This window comes from Salmo salar, chromosome 16, assembly GCF_965601325.2.
Source record: "Salmo salar chromosome 16, fSalSal1, whole genome shotgun sequence".
Taxonomy (NCBI): Eukaryota; Metazoa; Chordata; class Actinopteri; order Salmoniformes; family Salmonidae; genus Salmo; species Salmo salar.
The window spans coordinates 70,267,091-70,280,174 of record NC_138306.1 but is presented as its reverse complement, the minus strand read 5'-3'; the positions used below and the strand labels follow the sequence as shown (position 1 = coordinate 70,280,174).

The 13,084-nt window shown below is 43.9% G+C and overlaps 1 protein-coding gene across 1 annotated transcript; it reads left to right on the top strand.

Annotated features, from left to right (window-relative positions):
* Positions 1-6,870: 6,870 nt before the first annotated feature.
* Positions 6,871-12,331, top strand: LOC106574418 (SLIT and NTRK-like protein 1). Its single transcript, XM_014150293.3, has one exon. It carries the CDS (start codon positions 7,870-7,872, stop codon positions 9,967-9,969), a length of 2,100 nt encoding a protein of 699 aa, XP_014005768.1. The 5' UTR covers positions 6,871-7,869; the 3' UTR covers positions 9,970-12,331.
* Positions 12,332-13,084: the final 753 nt, after the last annotated feature.

Here is a 13,084-nt window from a genome sequence, read left to right as displayed (position 1 = left end):
TATTTTTTTGTATTAACTGCATTGTTGGTTAAGGGCATTTCACGGTAAGGTCTAGACCTATTGTATTCAGCGCATGTGACAAATACAATTTGATTTGATTGGATTTTTTATATGTAATGTGTTAATGTGAAACCATACTGTTTTTGTATGGACTACAACAGCACTGCCCATTACAGAGCTACTTTAAGCAAAACTGGGCAATCTCTACTGTACTTCTCCATATTTGTAAACAGAAGATGATCGTTTGTGAGAGAGCCTCATTAGAATACCCTACATGATAATGTGGCATTTGATCCTGGTTGGTAAGAGTGCTGGTTGCTTCTATCCTTACAGCCTGGTCTCATAGACGAGATGTAACGTAGTAAATGTAAATCCGGCCCTCAAATTAGTATGGTATGTTACACTTGGTATGGTTACATGAGACAGAAGGTTACTTAAGGCAAAAATTAAAGTAGGGTGGTTGGTCGGTCTGGATGGGTAGGCGTAAACGCGAATGTCTAGCAACTCAAAGGTTGAGTGTTTGAATCTCATCACAAACAACTTTATCATTTTAGCTACTTTGGGACTACTTAGCATGTTAGCTAACCCTTCCCTTAACACTAACCTTAATCCTTTAACTTAACCACTAACTCCTAACCTTAACCCTAACCCCTAGCCTAGCTAACATAGCCACAAAAAATATGAATTTGTAACATATCATGTGCTTTTCAAATGAGTAACAAATTGTATGAATTGTAATATATCACACAATTCATTACATACGTTACGAATTGTAATTCACAACATATCATACGAAATGGATGATGGACATCCAAAAATGAATAGATTTATTTTTACCTTTATTTAACTAGGCACGTCAGTTAAGAAAAAAATATTATTTTCAATGACAGCATAGGAACAGTGGGTTAACTGCCTTGTTCAGGGGCAGAACAACAGATTTTTACCTTGTCAGCTCGGGGACTCGATTTTGCAACCTTTTGGTTACTAGTCCATTGCTCTAACCACTAGGCTACCTGCCGCCCAAATACATACCATGGGAAACATAACATATCATACTAACTGGAGTGTCCCAGATTTACATTTACTTTGTTAGGTCTACCCCTAAGCCCAAGTTTATTCTTAGCCATTGGCATATATGTTCCGGAATTCCAATTTGAGCAGCAGCAGCTGAAAAATGAGCTCCTACAAATATTGAAATTTACATGGTTTTTAGAGTGAAGTACATCGGAAAAAAGCAAAAGAAAACTGCAAGACTGAATAGGAGAAAAAACAAGCAACAAACAAAGAAGATAGGCTTTTGAAAAATAACTATTTTTCATAAAATTGTAGTTATCTTAGCTAGCTGAATTGTTTACCAGTTGCTAAGCAGTTGCTAGGGACTCTTTTGGAAGAAGCTAGCTAGCTAACGAAGAACAACAAAGAATATCTAGTTAACAGAAGAAAAGAAAGAGAAAATCAGGACAGAAGAAAAAGGATATCAAAGTGAAACAGTTCTCTAAAGACACAGGAGACAATAATACAAGAAACAACACTTCTGTAGCTTGTCAACTATGTGTCTGTCTATCCCTGTTCTCTCCTCTCTGCACAGGCAATACAAACGCTTCACACCGCGTGGCCGCTGCCACTCTAACCTGGTGGTCCCAGCGCGCACGACCCACGTGGAGTTCCAGGTCTCCGGCAGCCTCTGGAACTGCCGGTCTGCAGCCAACAAGGCTGAGTTCATCTCAGCCTATGCTACCCTCCAGTCCCTAGACTTCCTGGCGCTGACGGAAACATGGATTACCACAGATAACACTGCTACTCCTACTGCTCTCTCTTCGTCTGCCCACGTGTTCTCGCATACCCCTAGAGCATCGAGCCAGCGGGGTGGTGGCACTGGAATCCTCATCTCTCCCAAGTGGACATTCTCTCTTTCTCCCCTGACCCATCTGTCTATCTCCTCATTTGAATTCCATGCTGTCACAGTTACCAGCCCTTTCAAGCTTAACATCCTTATCATTTATCGCCCTCCAGGTTCCCTTGGAGAGTTCATCAATGAGCTTGACGCCTTGATAAGTTCCTTTCCTGAGGATGGCTCACCTCTCACAGTTCTGGGTGACTTTAACCTCCCCACGTCTACCTTTGACTCATTCCTCTCTGCCTCCTTCTTTCCACTCCTCTCCTCTTTTGACCTCACCCTCTCACCTTCCCCCCCTACTCACAAGGCAGGCAATACGCTTGACCTCATCTTTACTAGATGCTGTTCTTCCACTAATCTCATTGCAACTCCCCTCCAAATCTCCGACCACTACCATGTATCCTTTTCCCTCTTGCTCTCATCCAACACTTCTCACTCTGCCCCTACTCGGATGGTATTGCGCCGTCCCAACCTTCGCTCTCTCTCTCCCGCTACTCTCTCCTCTTCCATCCTATCATCTCTTCCCTCTGCTCAAACCTTCTCCAACCTATCTCCTGATTCTGCCTCCTCAACCCTCCTCTCCTCCCTTTCTGCATCCTTTGATTTTCTCTGTCCCCTATCCTCCAGGCCGGCTCGGTCCTCCCCTCCTGCTCCGTGGCTCGACGACTCACTACGAGCTCACAGAACAAGGCTCCGGGCAGCCGAGCGGAAATGGAGGAAAACTCGCCTCCCTGCGGACCTGGCATCCTTTCACTCACTCCTCTCTACATTCTCCTCTTCTGTCTCTGCTGCTAAAGCCACTTTCTACCACTCTAAATTCCAAGCATCTGCCTCTAACCCTAGGAAGCTCTTTGCTACCTTCTCCTCCCTCCTGAATCCTCCTCCCCCTCCCCCCCCCCTCCTCCCTCTCTGCGGATGACTTCGTCAACCATTTTGAAAAGAAGGTTGACGATATCCGATCCTCGTTTGCTAAGTCAAACGACACTGCTGGTCCTGCTCACACTGCCCTACCCTGTGCTTTGACCTCTTTCTCCCCTCTCTCTCCAGATGAAATCTCGCGTCTTGTGACGGCCTTACGCCCAATAACCTGCCCTCTTGACCCTATCCCCTCCTCTCTTCTCCAGACCATTTCCGGAGACCTTCTCCCCTTCCTCACCTCGCTCATCAACTCATCCTTGACCGCTGGCTACGTCCCTTCCGTCTTCAAGAGAGCGAGAGTTGCACCCCTTCTGAAAAAACCTACACTCGATCCCTCCGATGTCAACAACTACAGACCAGTATCCCTTCTTTCTTTTCTCTCCAAAACTCTTGAACGTGCCGTCCTTGGCCAGCTCTCCTGCTATCTCTCTCAGAATGACCTTCTTGATCCTAATCAGTCAGGTTTCAAGACTGGGCATTCAACTGAGACTGCTCTTCTCTGTGTCACGGAGGCTCTCCGCACTGCTAAAGCTAACTCTCTCTCCTCTGCTCTCATCCTTCTAGACCTATCTGCTGCCTTTGATACTGTGAACCATCCGATCCTCCTCTCCACCCTCTCCGAGTTGGGCATCTCCGGCGCGGCCCACGCTTGGATTGCGTCCTACCTGACAGGTCGCTCCTACCAGGTGGCGTGGCGAGAATCTGTCTCCGCACCATGCGCTCTCACCACTGGTGTCCCCCAGGGCTCTGTTCTAGGCCCTCTCCTATTCTCGCTATACACCAAGTCACTTGGCTCTGTCATATCCTCACATGGTCTCTCCTATCATTGCTATGCAGACGACACACAATTAATCTTCTCCTTTCCCCCTTCTGATAACCAGGCGGCGAATCGCATCTCTGCATGTCTGTCAGACATATCAGTGTGGATGACGGATCACCAGCTCAAGCTGAACCTCGGCAAGACGGAGCTGCTCTTCCTCCCGGGGAAGGACTGCCCGTTCCATGATCTCGCCATCACGGTTGACAACTCCCTTGTGTCCTCCTCCCAGAGTGCTAAGAACCTTGGCGTGATCCTGGACAACACCCTGTCGTTCTCCACTAACATCAAGGCGGTGACCCGATCCTGTAGGTTCATGCTCTACAACATTCGCAGAGTACGACCCTGCCTCACACAGGAAGCGGCGCAGGTCCTAATCCAGGCACTTGTCATCTCCCGTCTGGATTACTGCAACTCGCTGTTGGCTGGGCTCCCTGCCTGTGCCATTAAACCCCTACAACTCATCCAGAATGCCGCAGCCCGTCTGGTGTTCAACCTTCCCAAGTTCTCTCACGTCACCCCGCTCCTCCGCTCTCTCCACTGGCTTCCAGTTGAAGCTCGCATCCGCTACAAGACCATGGTGATTGCCTACGGAGCTGTGAAGGGAACGGCACCTCCATACCTTCAGGCTCTGATCAGGCCCTACACCCAAACAAGGGCACTGCGTTCATCCACCACTGGCCTGCTGGCCCCCCTACCTCTGAGGAAGCACAGTTCCCGCTCAGCCCAGTCAAAACTGTTCGCTGCTCTGGCACCCCAATGGTGGAACAAGCTCCCTCACGACGCCAGGACAGCGGAGTCAATCACCACCTTCCGGAGACACCTGAAACCCCACCTCTTTAAGGAATACCTACGATAGGATAAAGTAATCCTTCTAACCCCCCCCCCCCCCCCCATTTAAAAGATTTAGATGCACTATTGTAAAGTGGTTGTTCCACTGGATATCATAAGGTGAATACACCATTTTGTAAGTCGCTCTGGATAAGAGCGTCTGCTAAATGACTTAAATGTAAATGTAATGTAAATGCATGTGATACCGTTTGAAACACCATAGACACTGATGCATGTAGAATACGCAAAGTAATCAATATGAGTTGTTGAGCCCGACCCTGTCAGAGGTCGTCCTCTTTTGGACGTTATTTCTATTATGTCAGTGATGTGAAATCAATCTCATGACTCCAGTTATGTTCTCATTTTTGTATTATCGATCAAAAAAGTAGACCAGGCCTAGCACATAAATAAAACAAAACAAAATGATGAGGTTCCATAAATGTTTGTTGTAGTCAAATGAGAGCCGTATCATTTAGCTGGGTTGTTGCATGTACAGTTGAAGTCGGAAGTTTACATACACTTAGGTTGGAGTCATTAAAACTCATTTTTCAACCACTCCACAAATTTCTCTGTGCCTTTTTAAACTGCTACAAAACCACCATAAAAAGCCAGACTACAGTTTGCAACTGCAAATGGGGACAAAGATCATACTTTTTGGAGAAATGTCCTCTGGTCTGATGAAACAAAAATAGAACTGTTTGGTCATAATGACCATCGTTATGTTTGGAGGAAAAAGGGGGAGGCTTGCAAGCCAAAGAACACCATCCCAACCGTGAAGCATGGGGGTGGCAGCATCATGTTGTGGGGCTGCTTTGCTGCAGGAGGGACTGGTGCACTTCACAAAATAGATGGCATCATGAGGTAGAAAGATTATGTGGATCTATTGAAGCAACATCTCAAGACATCAGTCAGGAAGTTAAAACTTGGTCGCAAATGGGTCTTCCAAATGGACAATGACCCCAAGCATACTTCCAAAGTTGTGACAAAATGGCTTAAGGACAACAAAGTCAAGGTATTGGAGTGGCCATCACAAAGCCCTGACCGCAATCCTATAGAAAATTTGTGGGCAGAACTGAAAAAGCTTGCGCGAGCAAGTAGGCCTACAAATCTGACTCAGTTACACCAGCTCTGTCAGGAGGAATGGGCAAAAATTCACCCAACTTATTGTGGGAAGCTTGTGGAAGGCTACCTGAAACGTTTGACCCAAGTTAAACAATTTAAAGGCAATGCTACCAAATACTAATTGAGTGTATGTAAACTTCTGACCCACTGGGAATGTGATGAAAGATATAAAAGCTGAAATAAATCATTCTCTCTACTATTATTCTGGCATTTCACATTCCTAAAATAAAGTGGTGATCCTAATTGACCTAACACGGGGAATTTTTACTTGGATTAAATGTTGGGAATTGGGAAAAACTGAGTTTAAATGTATTTGGCTAAGGTGTATGTAAACTTCCGTCTTCAACTGTACGTTTTAGTCTATGTAGGCTAGGCTAGGGGTTAGGGTTAAGGTTAGGAGTTAAGGAGGACCGAGCATGCCCCCATTCTCATCGGCGGGGCTGTAGTGGAGCAAATTGAGAGCTTTAAGTTCCTTGGTGTCACCAACAAACTAACATGGTCCAAGCACACCAAGACAGTCGTGAAGAGGGCACGACAAAACTTATTCTCCCTCAGGATACTGAAAAGATTTGGCATCGTCCTCAGATCCTCAAAAAGTTTCCCAGCTGCACCATCAAGAGCATCCTGATGGGTTGCATCACTGCCTGGTATGACAACTGCTCGGTCTCCGACTGCAAGGCACTGCAGAGGGTAGTGCATACGGCCCAGTACATCACCGGGGTCAAGCTTCCTGCCATCCAGGACCTCTATACCAGGCGGTGTCAGAGGGAGGCCCTAAAAATAGTCAAAGACTCCAGCCACCCTAGTCATAGACTGTTCTCTCTGCTACCACACAGCAAGCGGTACCTGAGCGCCAAGTCTAGGTCCAAGAGGCTTCTAAACAGCTTCTACCCCCAAGCCATAAGACTCCTGAACAGCTAATCAAATGGCTACCCAGATTATGTGCACCCCCTTCTCCTACTGCTGCTACTCTCTGTTATTATCTATGCATAGACACTTTTATAACCCTACCTGCAAGAACATAATTACCTCACTTACCTCGACACCGGTGCCCCCGCACATTGACACATTGACTCTGTACAAGTACCCCCTGTATTTACTGTTATTTACTGCTGCTCTTTAATTTTTTTTCTTTTTTCCCCTTAAAACTACATTGTTGGTTTTGGACTTGTAAGTAAGCATTTCACTCTAAGGTCTACACCTGTTTTTTTCGGCGCATGTGACAAATAAAATGTGATTTGATTAGATGTAGTTAATTATTTTACCGCATTCAACAGCGGTTCCTAGCAGAGAGAGAGTAACATTCACCCTGGAGGGCACTCGCATGCTGGGCTTGGTGCAATACACACACCAGGGATTATTATTCTTCATAAAATGCACAAATTAATCATTAGGTAAGGTTATAACCAACCCCCGATTTGGAAACGAGTTGTCTCCAATACCTTGGTAATGCGTTATGTCGTCTAGTCTACTTTTTTTTTTTTAAACAGAAGCGGACCTAAAGCAAGGATCCAGCCTAATCAGTAACATGAAATAAGGAACGTCGTTTGGAATCCATAATCTTGTTGGCTTTAGAATGGGAATATTATTGGTCAAAAAAGACTGACCAGATCAACAGCTTTTAGTGTGAACATTTTAACGCTTGCTAGTCCTCTATCTGAATAGATTTTTTTCAGCATTCCCTCAGACGATAGATCTTTTTTCCATTGCAGCTCAGTAGAGGGTGTGAGATCTTTCTAAGAGCACCGGGCTAGAACGAGCACAGTCTCTATGTAACCTCTTTGTGATTCAAAATCACCAAAGGAAAGCACTGGAAACAAACGCAAGGGAGACACCGAAAGGTGTGAGGAATGCGTTTTTTTTGCAGTGGCAGTGTGATCAGCACTACATCTCCAGCGTCGGGTGTGAATTCAGCACCGAGGGGAAAAGAACAGCACCCACTGCTACCGCAGCACGACGAGAAAATCACGGATTTATAAAATCTGCAAGGTCAGTTAATACCGATCAAAAGCCCAAAAATGTGTCGGCTGCTATTGCGGTTTGTTGTTTTCAATTATTTTCATACGAGCAAAAGGATCCATTCGATCTGAGGCATTCTATATGGTCATTTTAAAGCTGGACGCCTGGACATAACGGGCTAGATGAGCATGGATATTACAAAGGACTGTCGTCTTTTCTTTTAGACTCGTCGGTCTATCTTTTTGAGGATAAACTGGACTAAAAACATTGATTCAACAGCTCGTTTTCATGTCTTGAAATCGGGGATGAATTGTTTGTATTGAAAATGCTGCTTTGGATTGTCTTGCTGAAGGCGGCTCTTTGTGTTGCTATTGGAAATGTTACAAGGGACATTTGTAAGGAGCAGATCTGCTCCTGCAATGAGATTGAAGGCGATTTGCACATTGACTGCGAAAAAAGGAGCTTTACTAATTTGCACCATTTGACTGGTCCCAGTTCCCAGTTTTATCACTTGCTATTGCATGGAAATTCTTTATCCAGGCTTTTCCCCAATGAGTTTGCGAACTTTTACAATGCCGTAAGCTTGCATTTGGAAAACAACGGTTTGCATGACATTGTCCCTGGTGCTTTTCTGGGACTGCAGCTCGTGAAAAGGCTACACATAAATAATAACAAGATACGGTCATTTAGGAAGAGCACCTTTCTTGGTTTAGATGACTTGGAATATCTTCAGGCTGATTTTAATCTATTGAGAGATATTGACCCGGCCGTGTTCAGGGACTTAAATAAACTTGAAGTGTTAATTCTAAATGATAACCTCATCAGTGCACTACCTATAAATGTGTTTCAACACGTTCCCATCACCCATCTCGACCTGCGAGGGAACCGAATCAAAACGGTGCCTTATGAGGGAGTTCTCGAACAAATACCGGGCATTGCGGAGGTTTTATTGGAGGATAACCCCTGGGACTGCAACTGTGACCTGGTTTCCCTGAAGGAATGGCTGGAGAATATACCGCAGAACGCGCTTATCGGCCGGGTGATCTGCGAAGCTCCAACGCCACTGCAAGGGAACGACTTGAACGAGACATCGGAGATGGTTCTGTGTCCTTCAATAAAAAGTGGTGCTGACGAGAGTTTAGTTGCACCTCCTACCCAAGAGGAGACCTCTGTACCTGGGCCCGTTCCAACGCCTTATAAAGCAAGTGGTGATCCTGGGTCCCCAACCCCAGGGAATGGGCAAAAGGGACGCTCTAAATCGCACTGGCAGTTGAAAACGAAGCCCACATCTATGACAGGTGTGAACGGGGAGAGAGAGCAGCTGCATATTGTGCAGAACGCATCTTGCCCCGTGCCATGCAGCTGCAAGCTCATTGGATCCAGGCAGGGGTTAGGGGTTAACTGCGAGGGCAAGAAGATAGAGAGCTTGGCTAACCTAAAACCCAAACCCCTCACTGCGCACGAATTAAACATGAGAGATAACAACATCCATGCTATAAAAAAGAACCATCTCAATGGCTATTCAAGTCTGAATCTCCTTGATTTGGGTGGAAACAACATCAAATTGATAGACAACAGCACTTTTCAAAACCTCACCGAATTAAGATGGTTGTACATGGATAAGAATTACCTGGATACGCTCATTGCGGAAATGTTCATTGGACTTCAAAATCTGGAATATCTCAGTTTGGAATATAATGACATACAGCTGATACTGGCAGGAACATTCAGCCCTCTGCCTAATCTGCGAGTGCTTTTCCTCAACAATAACTTGCTGAAAGCGCTACCTGTGGATGCTTTCCTTGGAGTGTCTTTATCGAAGATTAGCTTGCATAATAATTATTTCACATATCTCCCTGTCGCAGGGGTCTTAGATCAGCTCAATTCGATCATACAAATTGATTTGCATGGGAACCCTTGGGATTGCTCGTGTAATATTGTCCCCTTCAAACAGTGGACGGAGAAATTGGGGGCAGATGTGATCGTTAGTGATCTCAAGTGTGAGTCACCGGAAGAGTTCTGGAAAAGGGATTTCCGTCACGTCCGAAATGATCTGATGTGTCCCAAGCTCTATGACAAAATCTACCCCACCTCTCTCTCCAAAAACAGCACGTTCACCGCAGACACGGGTACGCGCTCGAACTCCTATGTGGAGCCGAACAGGGTCTCCATCTCTGTACTAGTCCCTGGGCTACTACTGGTATTTGTCACGTCTGCGTTCACTGTTGTAGGGATGCTTGTCTTCATCTTGCGGAATCGCAAGAGATCAAAGCGGAGGGATGGTAATTCCTCTGCGTCAGAGATCAATTCCTTGCAGACAGTGTGCGACTCGTCTTATTGGCATAGCGGGCCTTACCATGCGGACGGGGGCGCGCAAAGAGGGTTTGACTGTAGCGCCCATTTCTCCCCAACAAATGATGCGTAAAACGACTACTGACAATAAACCTGGAATACAAACAGACAGACAAATATACTGCGTTCTGTTGACACAATGGCAATTGAAGAAAAATAAACAAATGCTATGTTACTAAGCTTCTTCACTCGCTTTTTTGTCGGAGATAGACCATTTTTTGTTTGCTCCAGTTGACTGTGGTGCCAATGAGTCTGCTACTGAACCACCTGTAATATATGTATAGACCCTCTCCCCGGCCCCATCCCAGTACAGCTATTTGCCGCAATCAGACTGACTATCTGAGAGAGAAGATTCGGGAAATGGTGCACGAGCATGAATGTAATGTAAATAACTGACTGTGTCATATCTGCATGATTTCGCATGGTTTCAACTCACACTGGGGAACCATACCATAATTAACGAAGAAGCCAACCCGACCCTTCTTTCATGTTATCAATATGAATATATACAGTATATATATACATATAAAACCATATATGAATATATACAAAGTGCCATTTCTCGATTTTTTTTTTGTGAACTGCGTTATAGGATTTGTATTTGTTGTTTTGAAACTGTTAAAAAACGGGAAAAGAACACATTGGGATGATGAAGAAGATAAACGCTGTCCACGCATGTTCTTTTTTGTTTGTTTTATCATTTGATTGTCGATAAATATCGGGGTTATTTATAATTGGTGCAGACATGATCATATCTGCACATTCATCTCTTTATGAATGTATAATGTGTTATTTTATGGTGTGCCAATTGTTGAATTTCAGATATTCGGGATGCAGATGAGCATGACCAATTAACGTCACTCAGATGGTTATGCTGCAAGGTTAATGTAGCTAAAAACAGTTCGTGGTTTTGTGTGTTAATGCCTATACCCTGCTTTGGGGGAGAGGAGAAGGCTTTACCGAATTATATGGGGGTTTTCTAACTGCATATTTTTTCAAAATTAAAATGTTTTCAATGGAAGTAATGGTATGTGAAGTTCGATCTATGTACAGAGCGCAGGTAGACTAGAATGCTTTTTTTTATGTGAAAAGTATTCCTCCACAAAGCGTAGGCTATGATTCACCTCCATTTATGTGAGCTTTTGTAAAGCCATCTACTGTGTCCAAATAATAGAAATGGACTTACATTTTTTTTTAACTAATACGTGCTTAAAGTAGATTGGGCAATGGTCAGTTTGCATACAGTAAAACAAAAATAAAACACACTTCTTAGCATTCGACAGTATTCGTCTGATGCCATAGGGAAGACATGGCAGGATCACCGCATTACTCTAGACGAGGAAACTCACGATGTCGCTGTTGGTGCATCTTCTCTATTGGAGGGAGGGCTGAGGTATAGGAGTTTTGCAAGAGGGCGTTATGGAATTACATTTTACTGAGCAACTATAATGATATCAAGACGATGATTACAGTGTATAATAATGGTTAGCATTAAAGGTGATATTCTGATAATCCATTCAAATGGATCAATGTCACTGATTCTGCAGTATCACGGTACAGATCGTAGGATTGTGAAATGTTTTTTCTTTGTTTTATATATATATATGAATACTCTGTAAATTCAAGCTCTGAATTCGTTTTGTTCATACTGGTTTTTATTTTCATTAGGATCAGGTCCATCAATGTACCCACTGTATTTAATTATCTTATAAATAAGCATATGTGCAAGAGACCCCACTGCTACAATCCGTTTTGGAAAAGTCTTGTCAATAAGGAATGACAAGTCAGACATGCACTGGCCTGCAGAAGGTCAAAGTGCTCAGAGCCATTTCAATATCAAACATGTCTCAACCCTGTCTGATTCATAATTCATCTTATTAATACAGCAACAAGCATTTTTCCCAGGCCTTTTTAACACTGTGGACTGACAGACTATATGGTTAAATGTGTGACTGCATTAGCAGAACAATGTTCATTGTCGAGTGTCTGGTGTGTGTGTGTGTGTGTGTGTGTGTGTGTGTGTGTGTGTGTGTGTGTGTGTGTGTGTGTGTGTGTGTGTGTATTTATGCATTTAAATAATTAGAATTATTGATTAAATGTGTGTGCATGTGCACTAGTGTCTGTCTACGTGTGTATGTCTGTATGCCCACCCCCAACCCCCACCACAAAATGTAACCAATCACATAGGCTGACCTTGGGGAGTATTATCTTAGCAGATCTTTGGCAACAACAGTGCTGTCCATCACTTCAGACTCCAGTTTGTTGGTGTATTGCTTCAAAGGGTAATTATCAATCTCTACTGTGGAACATTTTACAATGGCTCATGAATTATTGGTCATATCTCAATGCTGTGTCCCAGAGTTACATTTATATGCTTTACTACATTTGACCTGCTTCTATTTTGTTAAATAAAATGTGGTTGAGGTTGAGTGAAATCTGTGGGTTTCTAAGACATTTCATTCTTACCTGTGTTGAACTGAAAGACAAGATAATTTGATATGTGTGTGCTAAATGTGCTTGTTTTGTTTCAATAATGACCACGTGGTCTGTGCTGTCCATGGTGCTGAAAAGGTTTGCTGTGCTATTGCATTAGCAGAAAAATGCTAATGCAGCCAACTTATTTCAGCACCATGGACAGCACACGTCTCTGTCAATGAGATAGCAGTTATATTGGGTGTTCAATGTACTCCATGGTTTCAGCAATGCTGTCAACAATTATGCCTGTGTTTGGGTACATTCAAAATACAGAATATTATGTTGCTTCTGATGGCAGGAGTATGGTGCTTGCAACATCAGAGTTCAAGTTTGACCCCAACACTGGCTTCCTCCTCTAATCCTCATATGCAGTATTACATGATGTTTGACCAAAGCATTCACTGCTTTCAGTTTTTATCAAATCCGAGCCTTTATTTTACTGTATAGCAATGCAAAGGTTCTGATCCTTTGTTCATTTGTGAATAAGATTCTGGCTGGTTATTTCAAGGTGAAATACACACAAACTGAATTCCTTGGAAAAGTCATTTAGATTTTTGATATCAACTACTGTCCAGATATCTGCTGCAGTACACAGATCAAAGCCTAACCTTACTGTGGCTTCGCTCTCTGCAATGATTTTTATTTTAGCTATGAACCCCAGCTGTGCTCTGTACAGTTCTGACCAGAGCTTAACTTACTCTCATTTTGCTCTC